Below are 14723 nucleotides of genomic sequence, written 5' to 3' on the forward strand. Positions count from 1 at the left end.
CAGTGGGAGCATGCCCGCTTCAGCTGCACGCTCTGCCTTTGCACGAAGAGAACGTCGGTGCCCGGAGAAGGCCGGCTCTTCCCGCGAGCCCAGGCACGTCTCCCAGCCCGGCAGAGCTCCTGCCACTTGGCCCTGCTCGGGGGACCCTCAGGGCAGCGTCATCCCCTCGCAGGGCGACTGCAAACCCACAGCCGGGGGGGCTGCCGCAGGCTGAGCCCCACGGTCTGCCCTCCCCTTGCCCGCAGGAGGGACGCCGGCTGCTTTTGGTGATGGGGGGGCACTGCCGATCCCCAACAGCGGCGGCTCCAGCCCTGCCTGCACGCAGCCCCGGGGACAGCCGGGTGAGACCCCGCTGCTGCAGCCGCATCACGGCTGTCGAGTGCGCTTTGTGTGGTGTGTTGATAAGCGGCGTTTTAACTTGGCCAGAAATGGGAATTGCCGTTTGCTGTGAAGTCTCAGGTTTCCCATCCGTTTCGGCCGTGAGCGGTGCATCCCCCCGAGCGCGGTCCCCAGCAGGAGCTCCGCACGGAGTGCTGTCACTCCGAGCCAGTGTTTTTCACCTTTGCAGTGTGCTACCACAGTTAATCAGCAGTCTCAGCAGCTTCTGAAATCCAAGCCACTGTCATCTCCTTCCACAGTGCTGGGCACTCACCGTGTGTGCTTTGGAAACCCAGGCTCCTGTAGGCATCTGCTTTCGTTTAGCTCCGCTAATGATCGTGCTTTTCTCTAGCACCTTCTATCCAAGTGCAATCCCCAGGCTCTTTCCCTGCGCTGTCCTTCCTGGTGAGACGCACGTCCATCTCCCTGCGGCCCAGCTCCTCCGGCTCCGGACCGGGATGGGGAGCAGTCCTGCGTGCAGGTGACGCTCAGCCCGGGGTCGGGCCAGAGCACCGGACCTGGCACGGGCTCGGAAAGCCCTGGTCTTAAATAAGCAGAGGCATTTGGCGCTGGAGATCGCAGCGTCCCGATCCCTGGCTCTGTGGCTCTCCTGGCTTCCCGGAGAACTTCCATGATGTCCCAATTTGGACATTGTCTTCCCAGCCCTGGCAGGTCAGCAGAGCCTGGTGTAGGCGCCTTCTCCTGGGGAGGCCGCGGCTGCAGAGCCATGGCCGAGGAATCTGAAATTCCCCGCTGCGATCCATCCCCTGCCACGGCTTTATTACCTGGAAGCTTGGCCTGGCTGCCTGCAATGACGCCACTGCTCCGCTGCAGAGGAGGTGCTGCCTGCAGCGGCTGCCTGCCTCGCCCTGCTCCCTCGACCGAGGTGCTGCGCCGTGGTGCGGTTGGGCTTCCATGGCCCCTTTTAAATCTGCCTCTCCCCGTCTTTGGGACCTGCCCTCCCGCAGCTAACGGCCCTGCAGAGCGTGGGGTGCTTGGGGTAGTTTTCCTGCAGACACCTTGACCCCGGGGCTCTGCGGAGCTTCCATCCCCGCAGAGGGTGCCCGGTGCTCGTGCCGGACCCCTCGAGGACCCCCTTCCTACGGGATGTGCCGCTGGAGGTGCTGGGGGTGCAGAGCCCTCGCCGGCACTGCCGGTGTCTGGACCGCGGTCGCCTCGGGGGGCACGGGAGACGTCCTCCTGCCATGATCCCGGGATCCCCAGCGCCCCGCCAGCACCCCGGCACGCTGCCGTGGGTCTCCGGGGTGGGGGGGGGGGGTGGGAGGGCTGAGCTTGCCCCGTCCCCTTTCTCCTCCACGTGGACCGGATATTTTCAAGAGAAGAATCTTTCCTACGAGGCTCTCCAGCTGCCAGGAATGTGCGTCTAGGAATGCCCAGGGCCCATCCAAGAACAACTTCCAGACGTGAGGCTGAGTGACGGCAGTCCCTCGCTTCGGGGCTCCAGACTCCCCCGCGCTCGCCCGGAGGACGCGGCTCGCCGGAGGCGATGTGTTAACGACACGGGAGGCCGTGGGTGGGTGGGAGGCGAGCGAAGGGGAGGGACTGGGTTGCCGCTACTGGGTTGCTTCAGCACGGTTAAGAAACTCCGTCTGGGAGAAATTTGCTCCTTCCTCCGCGCTGCGGGGAGACGTGGATCCCACTGCTGGGGATTGGGCTGGGGGAGGACGCGGATCCCACTGCTGGGGATTAGCCCCAGGGGGGAACCGTGGCCCAGCCATCCTCCCATGGTGGCCCCAGGCCTGTACGTCCATCCCTACGGGATTTTGTTGGGGCTGAGACCCCGGTCCTGACCTACTCGCCGGCACCATCAGCGCCCTGGGGTTTGCTCCCTGCCCCAGAACAAGCAGAGCTACGGAGACCGGGTCGGGGCCTCCCAGTGTCTGCCCCAGCAGTCTGTGCCGGGCACGTAAGCACCGGGGACGCGATGAGTGCGTGGGGCATCCTGCCGGCACCGAGCCCATCCCTGCTGGGCCATGCCAGCGGGTGCTGCCTGGCCGGCGCAGCGCGGGGCATCCCCCATTTGGAGGTCCAGGCTGGGGCAGGAGGTCCCGAGCACCCTCGCAGCGTGCAGCCGGGGCGTGCTCCTGCGTGGCCAGTACGGGACCCCGGGGCTCGCGTTTGAGGGGAAAATATTCCAGGCCTGCTGGGATCCTGTCTGTGCTCCTGGCAAGAGCTTCGCCCAGGGATTCCTGCGTCAAGTCCGCAGCTCCTGGCGGAGCTGAGCCGGCCTTCGGGAAGAGACGCCCAGTCTGGGCTTCCAGGCTCCAGGCAAGGCAGCGCTCCCTGCGCAGCAGCCCAGGGTGTTAAAAATACTTGCTTGTCTCTACGCTGACTGTGTCTCTACAGCTGAAGGCTGCAGCTCGCCCCGCTCTGCCGCGCCGCGGCTGGAGAGCCGGCCCCGCTCAAGTCTTTCCCCGTGCGAGTGGTGCTGCAGCGTATGTTTGTCGGGGTGAAGAGAGCATCGCGTGGGGAAAAAGGGCAAAGAAGGCAAAGCTGCTCTTGATCCCTCAGCCACAGAGCCCAGAGAAACAGTTTGCATCCCTGCACCTGCGTCATCACCCGGGCACCCGTGCTGCCGATCCTGTAGTGCCCTCGCTCTCTGCCCCGCCGCCGTCGCTGCCCAGCCTGCCTGCATCCCTGGAGGTGAAGCAGAGCGGCTCCAGCGTCGCTGCGCGGGCAGGACTGCCGCGTCCCCTCGCCCGCTTCTCCTGGGAGGCTCGGTGCCACGTGTGGCACTGCTGAACTCTGCCAGGGCCTTGCGTCCCCGGCCTCGCCGCTGCCGGCAGGGACCCCTGCAACCGAGCGAGCCGTGCAGCAGTGTGAGCACATGAGCACGCTGCTCCGGGAGCAAGTACTTCTGCTAGAAACACAGCAGGGTGCAGCTGGACAGACAGCCACGCGCCTCTGCCCAGCGAGCGTGCCTTGTGCTGCCTGGGAGCGTCGGTGGCACGCTGGGTGCTGAGAACAGGAGCCCGCACCAAGTGTTGGTTGTTATTGACCCCGGCGCCGTTCCCTCGTCCTGTGCAGGTCCAAGGGGGAGTGGGGAGCGGCCGGTCGGATGGAGCGGTCCCCGTGCCTGTGGGGACTCCCGCCTCTGCCTGGCAGCCCCTCGGGGAGCCGGCGGCTGCTGCCCCGTTGCTCTTTGTGGAAATCTTCCCAGGTGAGGCGGCAGCTCCGGCCCCGGCAGACACGGTGGCTGCAAGCTCCTGCCTGGCCAAGAGCCGGCACCACCGCACGGAGTTGTGGCTGCCAGCGGCCAGGAGAGCCGTGGGCGTCGGGCATCTCCTGGGGCTGCGCTGGGGCAGCCCCGAGCAGCCTGTGCCGGGCTCCCGGAGGCCTCTTAGATAAGTTTTCCTGCTGCCAGCTACAGAATGAGGCTTCCAGAGCCAACATCCCAGTGTCTGTCTGTCTGTCTGTCTGTCTGCATGAACCTCAGCTGAGCAGCTGCAGAGGGCAGCGACCCAAGGGAGCTCAGCCTGCAGATGCAGGGGCTCTGCCGGCTCAGTCCCGGGTGGTCCAGGAATCACAGAATCATAGAATCATGGAATCGTTGAGGTTGGAAAAGCCCTTTAAGATCATCCAGTCCAACCATCAACCCAATGCTACCAAGTCCACCACTGAACCAATTAAGGGCAGAGTCATAATTAATTTCATGTTTCCTGGCTTGGTGGCTGCATTATTTTGTAATGAAAGTAAAACCAGGAATCACTAAGGTTGGAAAGGATCTCTAAGATCATCAGCCCAACCATCACCCCAACACCCCCATGCCCACTAAACCATGTCCCCCAGTGCCACCTCTGCCCGTTTTTGAACCCCTCCAGGGCTGGGGACTCCCCCACCTCTCTGGGCAGCCTGGTCCAGGGCTTGGCCACCCGGCCGTGCCCCAGCAGCACGCAGCCTCTGGCCAAGTGCAGCAGCAGCAGCGTCCCGGGACCGGGCCAGCCCTTGCTGGTGCCGAGGGGAAAATTCCAGCCTGGATCCCCGTGGGGGTTGCGCACATCCTGCGCCGACTCTGCTCGGAGAGTGATGGATGGGTCCGACGTGGCCCCGGGGGCTCCTGCCGGTTCTGCCTTCCCGGGGCTCCAGGCGCCTTTCCGTGGGAGGCTCCGTGTCGTTTGCACGTGTTTATGGGGACCAGATGGTGCCGCGGGGCGAGGGTGACCCCTGACTGCGGGGTGTACGGGGCACAGGTTGCCTTCACACCTTCGTCCCTCTGTGGCTGTAATTGGGGACGGGCTCTCTGCGTCCTGCAACGTCAGGGCAGCTGGGAGAAGCTGGAGGACCCTCGCTGCCCGCTCCTGCCGGACCCCTGCCCGTCGGGTCACGTCCTGCCCTTGTGTAGCTGCAGGGGCTCCGTCCCCAAGGCACGCCGTGGCTTTGCTGTCGATGGCGATGAGTCTGGAGGTCTGCGTTGCCCACAGAAGCGCCCGATCGCCGCCGGGACTGCCTCGGTGTTTCGGTGACTTGCCGTGGCTACGAGGGCTGCTGCCAGGCTGCGGGTTGCGTCAGAGCAATTTCGCTACCGGGCTCGAATCTCCCAGCTTTCCCTTTGCCAAACGTCCCCTCGCTCGTGTCCAGGGAGGTGCAGAGCGAAACCTCCCCGTCTGCCCCCTCTCCGCCTGCGAGCTTGGCATCAGGCCTCAGCTGGAGCCGTCCCCGGTGCCCAGATGAGCTCTTCGGGGCATTTTTGTCTTCGCTGCTCCTCTCCAAGCCCTCCGAGCCCCGCGCTGGGGAGCCGGTGGGAGTCTGGAGCCCCCTCAGGGGCTGGTTCCCGCCCCCAGCCTCGTAAAGGGAAGCAGAGCAGCTCCGATGTTTCCTCCGTCCCCATCTCCCCCAGCCTCCGTCGGTCCAAGGACCGCAGCAGGGCAGGGCCAGCTCATCTCCACAGCCTGTCCCCATGCGAGCTGCTCATGGGGGTCGGGGCGGCCGTCCCCCACGCTCCCCGCCGGTGTCGGGAGCAGATGTGGAACCCAGCAGCATCTCGGCAACGTGCCTGTGGTGCCGGCTGGCCCGCTCCACCAGCGCACCGCGATGCCGGGGGCTGCTCCCGCCCCAGAGCTGTGGGACCCACGGCCACGTGCAGACCCCGATGGCCACGGAGCCAAGGGGAAGGATGAAGCCACCGGTGCGTTGCGGGCGGCTGCCTGCTCCCGGTACGGGCAGCCAAGAAAGGCAGCGGCTGGCTGGGTGCGCATGTGCCTGCGCGTGCGTGCGTGTGCAGGGGGAGCGGGCCTGGCAGCTGGCGATCGGAAAATGTGAGGCGCGCTCCTGTCTGCGGGACGGACGCAGGAATGTGCTCAGCCGCGGCGCTGCTGACCGCCCGCAGCCCCCTGCCCGCTCGCTCCAGCAGGCAGCTGAAGCCTGGTTGCAGCCAACAGCCGCGCTCCGGCGTTCCCGCTCATCAAGCCATGAAAAGGTTTTTTAAACCCTTCCTGCTGCGGTAAATGAGCCCAGGCGCTGCTTACCTTGACGCTCAGCCCCGAGCGTGGAGGGAGGGGCTGCGCGTCCCCTAACGAAGCGCAGCTCAGGGCTGCCCGCAGTTGTTCAGAGCACCGGGGTCGGAGACGTGCTCGCAGGCCAGACCTCCTCACCCCGCTGCAGCTTTGGGGTTCGGTCCTTGCCCTCCCAGCCTCCCCCATCCCCGTGCACCCCTCTCCAGCCTCGTGCCGCCCTGGCTGCCTGCAGCGTGTGGGTGCCGGAGCAGTGCAGGGCGGCAGCGGGCTTTAGCAGCTCGCAGCCGGGGTTTGCTTCGCGCCCGCTGGGAGAGTTTGGGGCATCCTCGCTGCAAGCCGCAGGCAGAGCTCCTGCCCGGGCACCGTCGCTGCTTTTCAGTGCCTGCAGATGGGAAGGGGCAGGCAGCGGGGTTCAGCCCCTCTGTGTCAGCCCGTACCTGGGCAGGGGGGTGGACATCACACGGCTTTCCTGCCCCCGCTCCTTTATACCCCCCTGGTACCCAGCGATAGAATCATCGAATCGTTGAGGTTGGAAGAGACCTTGAAGATCACCCAGTCCAACCATTAACCTGGCTAAAGTCCACCACTAAACGAATTGAGGGTAGAGTAGTAATTAATGTCATGTTTCCTGGCTTGGTGGCTGGGTTATTTTTTAATGAAAGTAAATCTAGAATAATCATTAAGGTTGGAAAGGACCTCTAAGATCATCAGTCCAACCGTCAACCCAACATCTGCTTGGAACGGGGTCCCCTGCCCTCCCCTCACACCACTTCCCTCCGCTCCCCTCCAGGACATTCGCAACACAGTGGGCAACATCCCCATGGAGTGGTACCAGGACTTCCCGCACATCGGCTACAACCTGGAGGGCAAGAAGATCTACAAGCCCATCCGGAACAAGGACGAGCTAGACATGTTCCTGGAGAAGATGGAGAACCCCGAGTACTGGTGAGCACGTCGGGGAAGGCCGCGTTGGTGCACGGTGTGACGTGCTCACCGCGGGCACTGTGTGCGTCCGCACACATGCGCACCGGGGCTTCAGACACCCTGACTCCCTGGAGCCCAGGGCTGTAGAGTACAGGCTGGAGGCCTCGCGGTCTCCCGGTGTGGCTCCTGGCATGTGGCTTCGGGAGCCCGGGGCTTCAAGGTAGCGGGGCTTGTACCGCGGTCAGGGATGGACGCTGCAGCCCAGCCCTAACCCTGTCCCATTTGGTTCCCTGCAGGCGAACGGTCCAGGACAAGATGACGGGTGCAGACATAAAGCTGACAGACGAGCAGGTGGACCTGGTGCATCGGCTCCAGAAAGGGCAGTTTGGGGATGTCCACTTCAATCCCTACGAGGTAGGGTCATGGCACACCCTCTGCGCTTGCTCCAAGCGCTGGGTTTCCCCAGGACGGGCAGGGGCAGCACGGCTGCCGCTGCCACATGGGTCCGTGTCTCCCCAGCCAGCCGTTGACTTCTTCACCCACGAGGTCATGATCCACCCGGTGACGAATCGCCCAGCGGACAAGCGGAGCTTCATCCCCTCCCTCATCGAGAAGGAGAAGGTGAGAGATCTGACGGCACCTAGGCTGAGCTGGGAGCACAAAGCCAAGCTCTGCTTGCGGCTGGAGCTGGCAGCGCTGAAGGCTGGTGACTGCGGCTGTTGTTCTGTCCGGCAGTCCCTCCTGTCCCTGCTGTGGCCCACCCGCGACTGTTCCTGCTGCAGCAGTTTGTGTCCACGTGTAAACGCGTGCCAAGTCCTCCAGTCACGTGCAGCCCCCGCCGGGCTCCCAGGGCTGCAGAACTGTGCTCGGCGGCTTTCATTTCCATCCTCACATCCCACACCTCCTCCTCCCCAAGCCTGCAGAGTCCTGTGGCTCCTGGGGTTGACCTCTCCCTGCCCCACAGGTCTCCAAGCTAGTCCACGCCATCAAGATGGGCTGGATCAAGCCCCGTAAGCCCAAGGACGACACACCTACATATTACGACCTTTGGGCCCATGAGGATCCCAACTCCATCCTGGGCCGCCACAAGATGCATGTCCCAGCCCCCAAGATGAAGCTGCCCGGGCACGAGGAGTCCTACAACCCCCCACCCGAGTACCTGCTCAGCGAGGAGGAGGTAAGCGGCGGCCGGGAGCAGCCAGGAGCCACAGGGAAAGGCACCCAGGGAGCTCAGTAGGTGCCGGGACCCGAGGGAGGCTGCATGGGGCACGGCAGCGGGGAAAGTGCTGCACCTTGGAGGGGCACCCTAGAGACCACGTCGTGGCGAGCTGAGTCGAGACCTTGCAAGGAAAATGAAAGCAAAGATTCCTCAGCCCCCTCTACCCTTGATTGGCTTAGAGTAGACTTGGTAGCGTAGGTTAATGGTTGGACTGGCTGATCTTAAAGGTCTTTTCCAACCTAAACAATTCGATGATAATAAAACCAGAAGAAGTGGGGCCAGGTCCCAGGGAGCGGGGCCTCCAAGCTAAGCTTCTGCGGGGTGTCCTGGTGCGGGGTTCGTCCTGGCACACTGCATTCAGAGGCACGTTCAGCCCAGGGGCTGGGGAGGGGCAAAAATCAGGCAGCAAAATCGTGGCGGGCTGTGGAGGGCTTGGCTGGAGGCAGACAGGGAGCGTCGGGGCAGAGGGGGCAAGCGCGGCGTCTCACGGAGCAGCGCAGTGTTGGCTGGCGAGAAAGCAGCTCGAGGATGGTTCTTGCTGGGCTTGGGGCGATGTGTCGGGGCTGGGGCGGCGGCACCGCGCCATCCGGGGGTCCTGCCAGCCCTGCTGATCCCCTCCGCCCCGCAGAAGCTGGCCTGGGAGCAGCAGGAGCCGGCCGAGAGGAAGCTGGACTTCGTGCCGCAGCAGTACCAGTGCCTGCGGGCAGTGCCTGCCTACTCCCGCTTCATCCATGAGCGCTTCGAGCGCTGCCTGGACCTCTACCTCTGCCCGCGTCAGAGGAAAATGCGGGTGAGGTCTTCTCCTATCCCCCCACCCCCCACGCAGGTGTCCTGGGGAACGGTTCAGACTGGCCTCTGCTCGAGCCGGTGTATGCCCCGATGCCACCCAGATGGTCAGGGGACCGCGATGCTCTGGGGCACAAACTGCTGCTCCCAAAGGCCTCTTGCCCCTCACCTACCCGCAACGCCAGTCCCGGCTCGGTGCGGAGCTCCTGAGCTGGGACAGGGCCATGCCCATGCTTGCAAAAGCACCGTCCTGTCACCCCCTCTGGCTCAGAGCCCCGAGCCTGGGCTTTCCAGCCGGAGCCTGCCCCGGGGCTGTGGGGCCGTACAGCCCGTGCATGCAGGGCACCCTCACCGGTGCCGGGGAGAGCGCCAGCGAGGCTGAGGTGCAGCCTGGATGCGTCTCACCGCCTGCCTCTCGCAGGTCAACGTGGACCCGGAGGACCTGATCCCCAAGCTGCCGAAGCCACGGGACCTGCAGCCCTTCCCGACCACCCAGGCCCTGGTAAGCGGCTGCGTGGAGCCGGGGGGGGGGGGGGGGGGGAGGCTGCTGTGCGTGCCCGTGGCAGTGGGCTGTGCCCAAACCAGTCCCGGTGAGACCAGGCGTGCCCACGCACCCGTATCGGCTGTTCTGGGCACAGCCGCTGCCTGCTTGCCCCGGAAGGAGCGGATCTGTCCTGCAGCCCATGCTGGGCAGAGCCAGGCGGCAGCGAGCTCCTGCCAGCAGCGGGTGAGGCAGCGCTGGGATCGGTGCCATTGCGGATGGGCAGAGCAGGGGACCTGCCCCAAGAAAAGAGCAGGGGCCCCAGGGCTGGTCGTGCAGGGCGGCTGGCGGCACGCAGACCTCTGCTTTCCTCTAGACACAAATGGGTAAAAAACTGGCTGGGTGGCCGAGCCCAGAGAGCTGTGGTGAATGGAGTTAAGTGCAGTTGGCGGCCGGTCACGAGCGGTGTTCCCCAGGGCTCTGTTTTGGGGCCAGCCTTGTTTAATATCTTTATCGATGATCTGGACGAGGGGATCGAGCACACCCTCAGTAAGTTTGCAGATGACACCAAGCTGGGTGGGAGTGTGGATCTGCTGGAGGGTGGGATGGCCCTGCAGAGGGACCGGGACAGGCTGGACCGATGGGCCGAGGCCAACTGGATGAGGTTCAACAAGGGCAAGTGCCAGGTCCTGCACTTGGGGCACAACGACCCCATGCAGCGCTGCGGGCTTGGGGAAGAGTGGCTGGAAGCTGCCCGGCTGAAAAGGACCCGGGGGTGTTGGTCAACAGCGGCTGAACATGAGCCAGCAGTGTGCCCAGGTGGCCAGGGTGGCCAGCAGCATCCTGGCTTGTGTCAGGGGTAGTGTGGCCAGCGGGAGCAGGGCAGGGATCGTCCCCCCGTGCTCGGCGCTGGGGAGGCCGCACCTGGAATGCTGTGTCCAGTTTTGGGCCCCTCGCTCCAAGAAGGACCCGGAGGGGCTGGAGCGTGTCCAGGGAAGGGCAGCGGAGCTGGGGCAGGGTCTGGAGCACAGGGCTGGGAGCAGCGGCTGAGGGAGCTGGGGGTGTTCAGCCTGGAGAAGAGGAGGCTGAGGGGAGACCTGATCGCTCTGCAGCTCCTGGCAGGAGGGGGCAGGGAGGGGGGTCGGGCTCTGCTCCCAAGGAACAGCGATGGGACGAGAGGAGATGGGCTCAAGCTGCGCCAGGGGAGGTTTAGGTTGGATATTGGGAGAAATTTCTTCACGGAAAGGGTGGTCAAGCATTGGAACAGGCTGCCCAGAGAAGTGGGGGAGTCCCCAGCCCTGGAAGTGTTCAAAAAACGGGCAGAGGTGGCACTTGGGGACATGGTTTAGTCTGGTCTACCCTTGACTGGCTTAGAGTAGACTTGGTAATGTAGGTTAATGGTTGGACTGGGTGATCTTAAAGGGCTTTTCCAGCCTGAACGATTCTATGATTCGATGATTCTATGACCCCAGGCCCCCTTCTCCCTCCTTGAGGAATCCGGGGCGGTGCAGGGAGGTCCCCGCAGAGGAGCCTGGGCTGCGTGGGGCCCTCACCCGCCTCCCGTCTCCTTCCCCAGGTCTACCGCGGGCACACCAGCCTGGTGCGTTGCCTCAGCATCTCTCCCAGCGGGCAGTGGCTGGTGTCAGGTAAGGATTCGCTCCCCAGACCGGCGCATCCCGGACACGCCGGGCACCGCTGGCCCGGCCCCAGCACTGGAGCTGGTCCCGATTGTCACCCCGTGCCAGTGCGGGGCTCGGGGCAGCCGGGCCGCTACGCTGTGCACGTTTGAGAGCTGGGGTTCCCAGGAGCGGACGACGGGCAGCAGGGAGCCTGCCAGCCCCCTCCACCAGTGCACAGCTGTGGGGGAAGCCTGGGCAGGAGGCTGGGAGCATCCCTGGGAGTCCTGCGGCTGCCCAAGCCGGCAGCGTGCGTCCCCCAGCCTGCGGGAAGGCGCGTTGCCTCTGGAAGGCTCCGTGGGTTTTTCCAGCCGCTCTTGGGACCCCACCCAGGAGCCTGTGTCCCTCCCGCTCGGCAGTGGAGAAAGTGAGGCTGGAGGAGTAAACGCAGAGTCCTGCGCGGCCGGCCGGAGGCTGGAGATTGAGAGCAGATGGCAGTTTAACAGCCCACAAAGGCACATGTGCTTTTTATAGCGCTGGAGTTTCCAGGCTGCCAGCTCCCGGTGGCCGCGGTGTCGGCTGGTTGCACAACGTGGAATTCCTGGCCCTGGGCTGGGAAAGTGGCTGAGATCAGGCGTTAAAAATAACCCGACCTTCAGGGACACGCGCACGCTGCCGGCTACCTGCTCCCGCTGCGCCTGCCCATGGAAAAGCCTTCCCGGGGAGCTGCCTGCCCGCATCTCGCAGCTAGACGGGGCCGCGCCGTGCCGTGCTGAGCTGAGCCAGGCGTGCTGCCAGCACGGCAGCTGAGCCGTGTGCGTCAGGAGGGGGACCACGGGCAGAGATGCGGCGCTGGAGGGAGCGGGATGGGGGCCTGTTCTCTCGGCAGCAGCCCACGGTCACGTCTCGCCTTCGTGGTGCTGGAGCTGCTGGGGAATCGCCGGCGCCGGGGCATTGCTGTGTCCCTCTTGCTGCTCCCGGTGCTCCTCCCCAAAGGCTGTGAGCAGGGGCAGCGCTGCGGGGCACGGGGCTGCTCTTTCCTCTGGCATGGGGATGCGCCCTGCAGCCCCGTGCTGCCGAGCCATGGCAGCCCCCAGCGCAGCATCCCTGGGGGGGACCATGCCTGGCCCTGGCCCTGGCCCTGGCCCACCCCGTCCTGTCCCGCAGGCTCCGACGACTGCACAGTGCGGTTCTGGGAGGTGTGCACGGCTCGCTGCATGAAGACCCTGCCCGTGGGCGGCGTGGTGAAGAGCGTCGCCTGGAACCCCAACCCCACCATCTGCCTGGTGGCCATCTGCGTGTGAGTGTCCCAGAGTGGGCTCCGTCATCCTCCAGCCAGGAGCATCCTGAGCTGGAGCGGTTGCTGGATTTCCTCTCCCAAAGCCTATCCAGCCTCCAAGGAGCACCTGTAAACTCGTGGCACCCCCAGCAGCGAGGATGTGGTGTGCAAAGCTACCTCTGCTCACTGTAACCCTGCCTCCTGCTTCGTTTGCTGGCCCTCGTTCTTCTGTGGAGGAACCAGTCAGTCCCCACCATCCTCCCTGGGGCGTTCAGGCTATGACAGGGCCCCCCCAAATTCTCCCTGCTCTCTCTTTGCCCTACGGAAGGGTCTGACTGCTCACAGAGTCCCGCACGTCCCTCCCTGTGGCCCGGGCCCTGTGCCGGGGCCAGCCTTTGGCAGCGTGGGGCTTGCAGTGGGGTTTCCTCTCCTCAGTGTTGCCCTGACCCATACACTCGTCCCATGCTGCAGGGAGCAGTCGGTGCTGCTGGTGAACCCCTGCCTCGGGGACAAGCTGCTCTACGGGGCCACCGACCAGCTGCTCGAGTCCTACGTGGCGCCGGAGGAGGAGCGGGTCCAGCCCGTGCAGTGGGTGACGGCCACCGTGGCGGAGCACAGCAAAGGCGTCCGGCTGGTCGTCCAGCACAGCAAGGTAGGGATGGGGAGGCCCCACGGGAGCCGGGCCGGCCGGGATGCTGCTCCCTGGGGAGGCGTGGGGCAGTCCCGCTGATGGGTCTGACCCGCGGCTGTCCCCCTCGCCGCTCTCCGCAGGCCGTGAAGCAGGTGACCTGGCACGGCAAAGGCGACTACTTCGCCAGCGTCGTCTCTGACAACAGCAGCATGCAAGTGCTGATTCACCAGACCAGCAAGCGCTGGAGCCAGAACCCCTTCCGCAAGAGCAAGGGGCTGGTGCAGTGCGTGCTCTTCCACCCCATCCGGCCCTACTTCTTCGTGGCCACCCAGCGCTACGTCCGTATCTACAACCTCCTCAAGCAGGAGCTCACCAAGAAGCTGATGACGAACTGCAAGTGGGTGTCCAGCATGGCCATCCACCCTGGAGGTACGTGGCCTGCGTGCTCCCTAAGGAGCTGCCAGGTCTTGAAAGCCAGTACGGAGCGTCCTGCTCAGCCAGGCTGCCCGGGGTGCAGGCAGGGCTCTGGGTGCTGGCGAGGCACCGTGGGGTTCGCTGGCAACCCCAGTAATACCCTGTTCCCTCTCACAGGCGACAACGTCATCTGCGGCAGCTACGACAGCAAGCTGGCCTGGTTCGACCTGGACCTCTCCACCAGACCCTACCAGCTGCTGCGGTGAGCCCCAGGGCCAGGGTCTGCTCCCCATCAACCTGCCTGCAGCTCCCCAAACCCCCTGGGGTCTCTTCCCGGGGCTGTTCCCTCTCCTGGCAGCAGGATGGAGCCCGTCGGGGCTGCGCCAGCAGCAGCCATCCCTGCCCAGCGTGTTGGTGTCACACGCCTTTCCTGTGCTGGGGTGGGGGACGGTGACCACAGCTCTCCAAGGGCTCAGGGCAGGGCAAGGCCTCCACGGCAGTAGGTGCTGGGCTGGTTTGAGCTGCCCACAGCAGGTCCCAGTCTGTCCCAGTTGCCCTCTCTCCTCCCATACACACAACCATTCACAGCGGAGCCTGGGGTCCGTACGGCCTGACCGTGCGCAGACCCCAGTGCCCCGGCCGAGGGTTGGGACGGGGGCAGAGCCTCCACCCCTTGCCCTGACATCGCGCCCACCGTCTTTGCAGGCACCACAAGAAAGCTCTGCGGAGCGTGGCTTTCCACAAGCACTATCCGCTCTTCGCCTCGGGCTCAGACGACGGGACTGTCATCGTTTGCCACGGCATGGTCTACAAGTACGTGGTGGGGGAAGGCACGAGGGTTCGGCGTCGGCTCCCCTCTCCTCCAGCAAGCCGCGGCGTGGCAGAGCCTTTGAGGAGCCGCTGGGCAGGGAGGGTGCGGTGCTGCCGGCACCTTGGGAGGGGGGGCAGCGCTTGTGGGGTGGCTCTGGGGGTACCCCAAGGAGGTCGGAGGGAGCAGAGCCCTGCACTGACTTGTCTCCCCCACCACAGCGACCTGCTGCAGAACCCGCTGCTGGTGCCCGTGAAGGTGCTGAAGGGCCACGTGCTGACGCTGGACCTGGGCGTCCTCGACGTGCTCTTCCACCCCACCCAGCCCTGGGTCTTCTCCTCCGGCGCCGACGGCACCGTCCGGCTCTACACGTAGCCGCCGGCCAGGGCGCAGCGCACCCTCAACCCAACACCCTGCGGGCGAGGGGCAGCGCCGGGACCACTGCACTCTGCCGGGGACGTTGCTCCCGCTCCTGCACACAGACTCCTGGGGCCTTTCTCATTAAACTCTTTTGGATACAATCCTGCGCCACTTTGTCCTCCATTGCCGGCTCAGCCCGGGCTGGACCAAGGCCGTGGGGATGCACGGATCCCCCTGCCACAACCCACTCGGTGCTGCTGCCTCCCCCAGCCCAGCACGATGCCCTCCGGCCGGCACGGCTGCCCTTCCCCGGAGCTCTTGCCACGTTTGCTATCGCTGCCTGGCCCGGGAGC

At 65.1% G+C, this 14723-nt stretch overlaps 1 protein-coding gene across 1 annotated transcript in view; it reads left to right on the plus strand.

The window, feature by feature from the left end:
- BOP1 (BOP1 ribosomal biogenesis factor) overlaps positions 1-14385 on the plus strand; it is an 80439-nt gene extending 66054 nt beyond the window's left edge. Inside the window, exons 4-16 of the mRNA XM_075705097.1 lie at positions 6643-6797; positions 7073-7190; positions 7296-7397; positions 7741-7953; positions 8624-8785; positions 9203-9283; positions 10839-10908; positions 12046-12178; positions 12629-12809; positions 12929-13217; positions 13380-13464; positions 13908-14015; positions 14232-14385. Coding sequence (XP_075561212.1) covers positions 6643-6797; positions 7073-7190; positions 7296-7397; positions 7741-7953; positions 8624-8785; positions 9203-9283; positions 10839-10908; positions 12046-12178; positions 12629-12809; positions 12929-13217; positions 13380-13464; positions 13908-14015; positions 14232-14385 — 1851 coding nt within the window. The remainder of the gene's footprint in view (positions 1-6642; positions 6798-7072; positions 7191-7295; positions 7398-7740; positions 7954-8623; positions 8786-9202; positions 9284-10838; positions 10909-12045; positions 12179-12628; positions 12810-12928; positions 13218-13379; positions 13465-13907; positions 14016-14231) is intronic.
- Positions 14386-14723: the final 338 nt, after the last annotated feature.

This window comes from Pelecanus crispus, chromosome 2 (assembly GCF_030463565.1).
Source record: "Pelecanus crispus isolate bPelCri1 chromosome 2, bPelCri1.pri, whole genome shotgun sequence".
NCBI classification, from domain to species: Eukaryota; Metazoa; Chordata; class Aves; order Pelecaniformes; family Pelecanidae; genus Pelecanus; species Pelecanus crispus.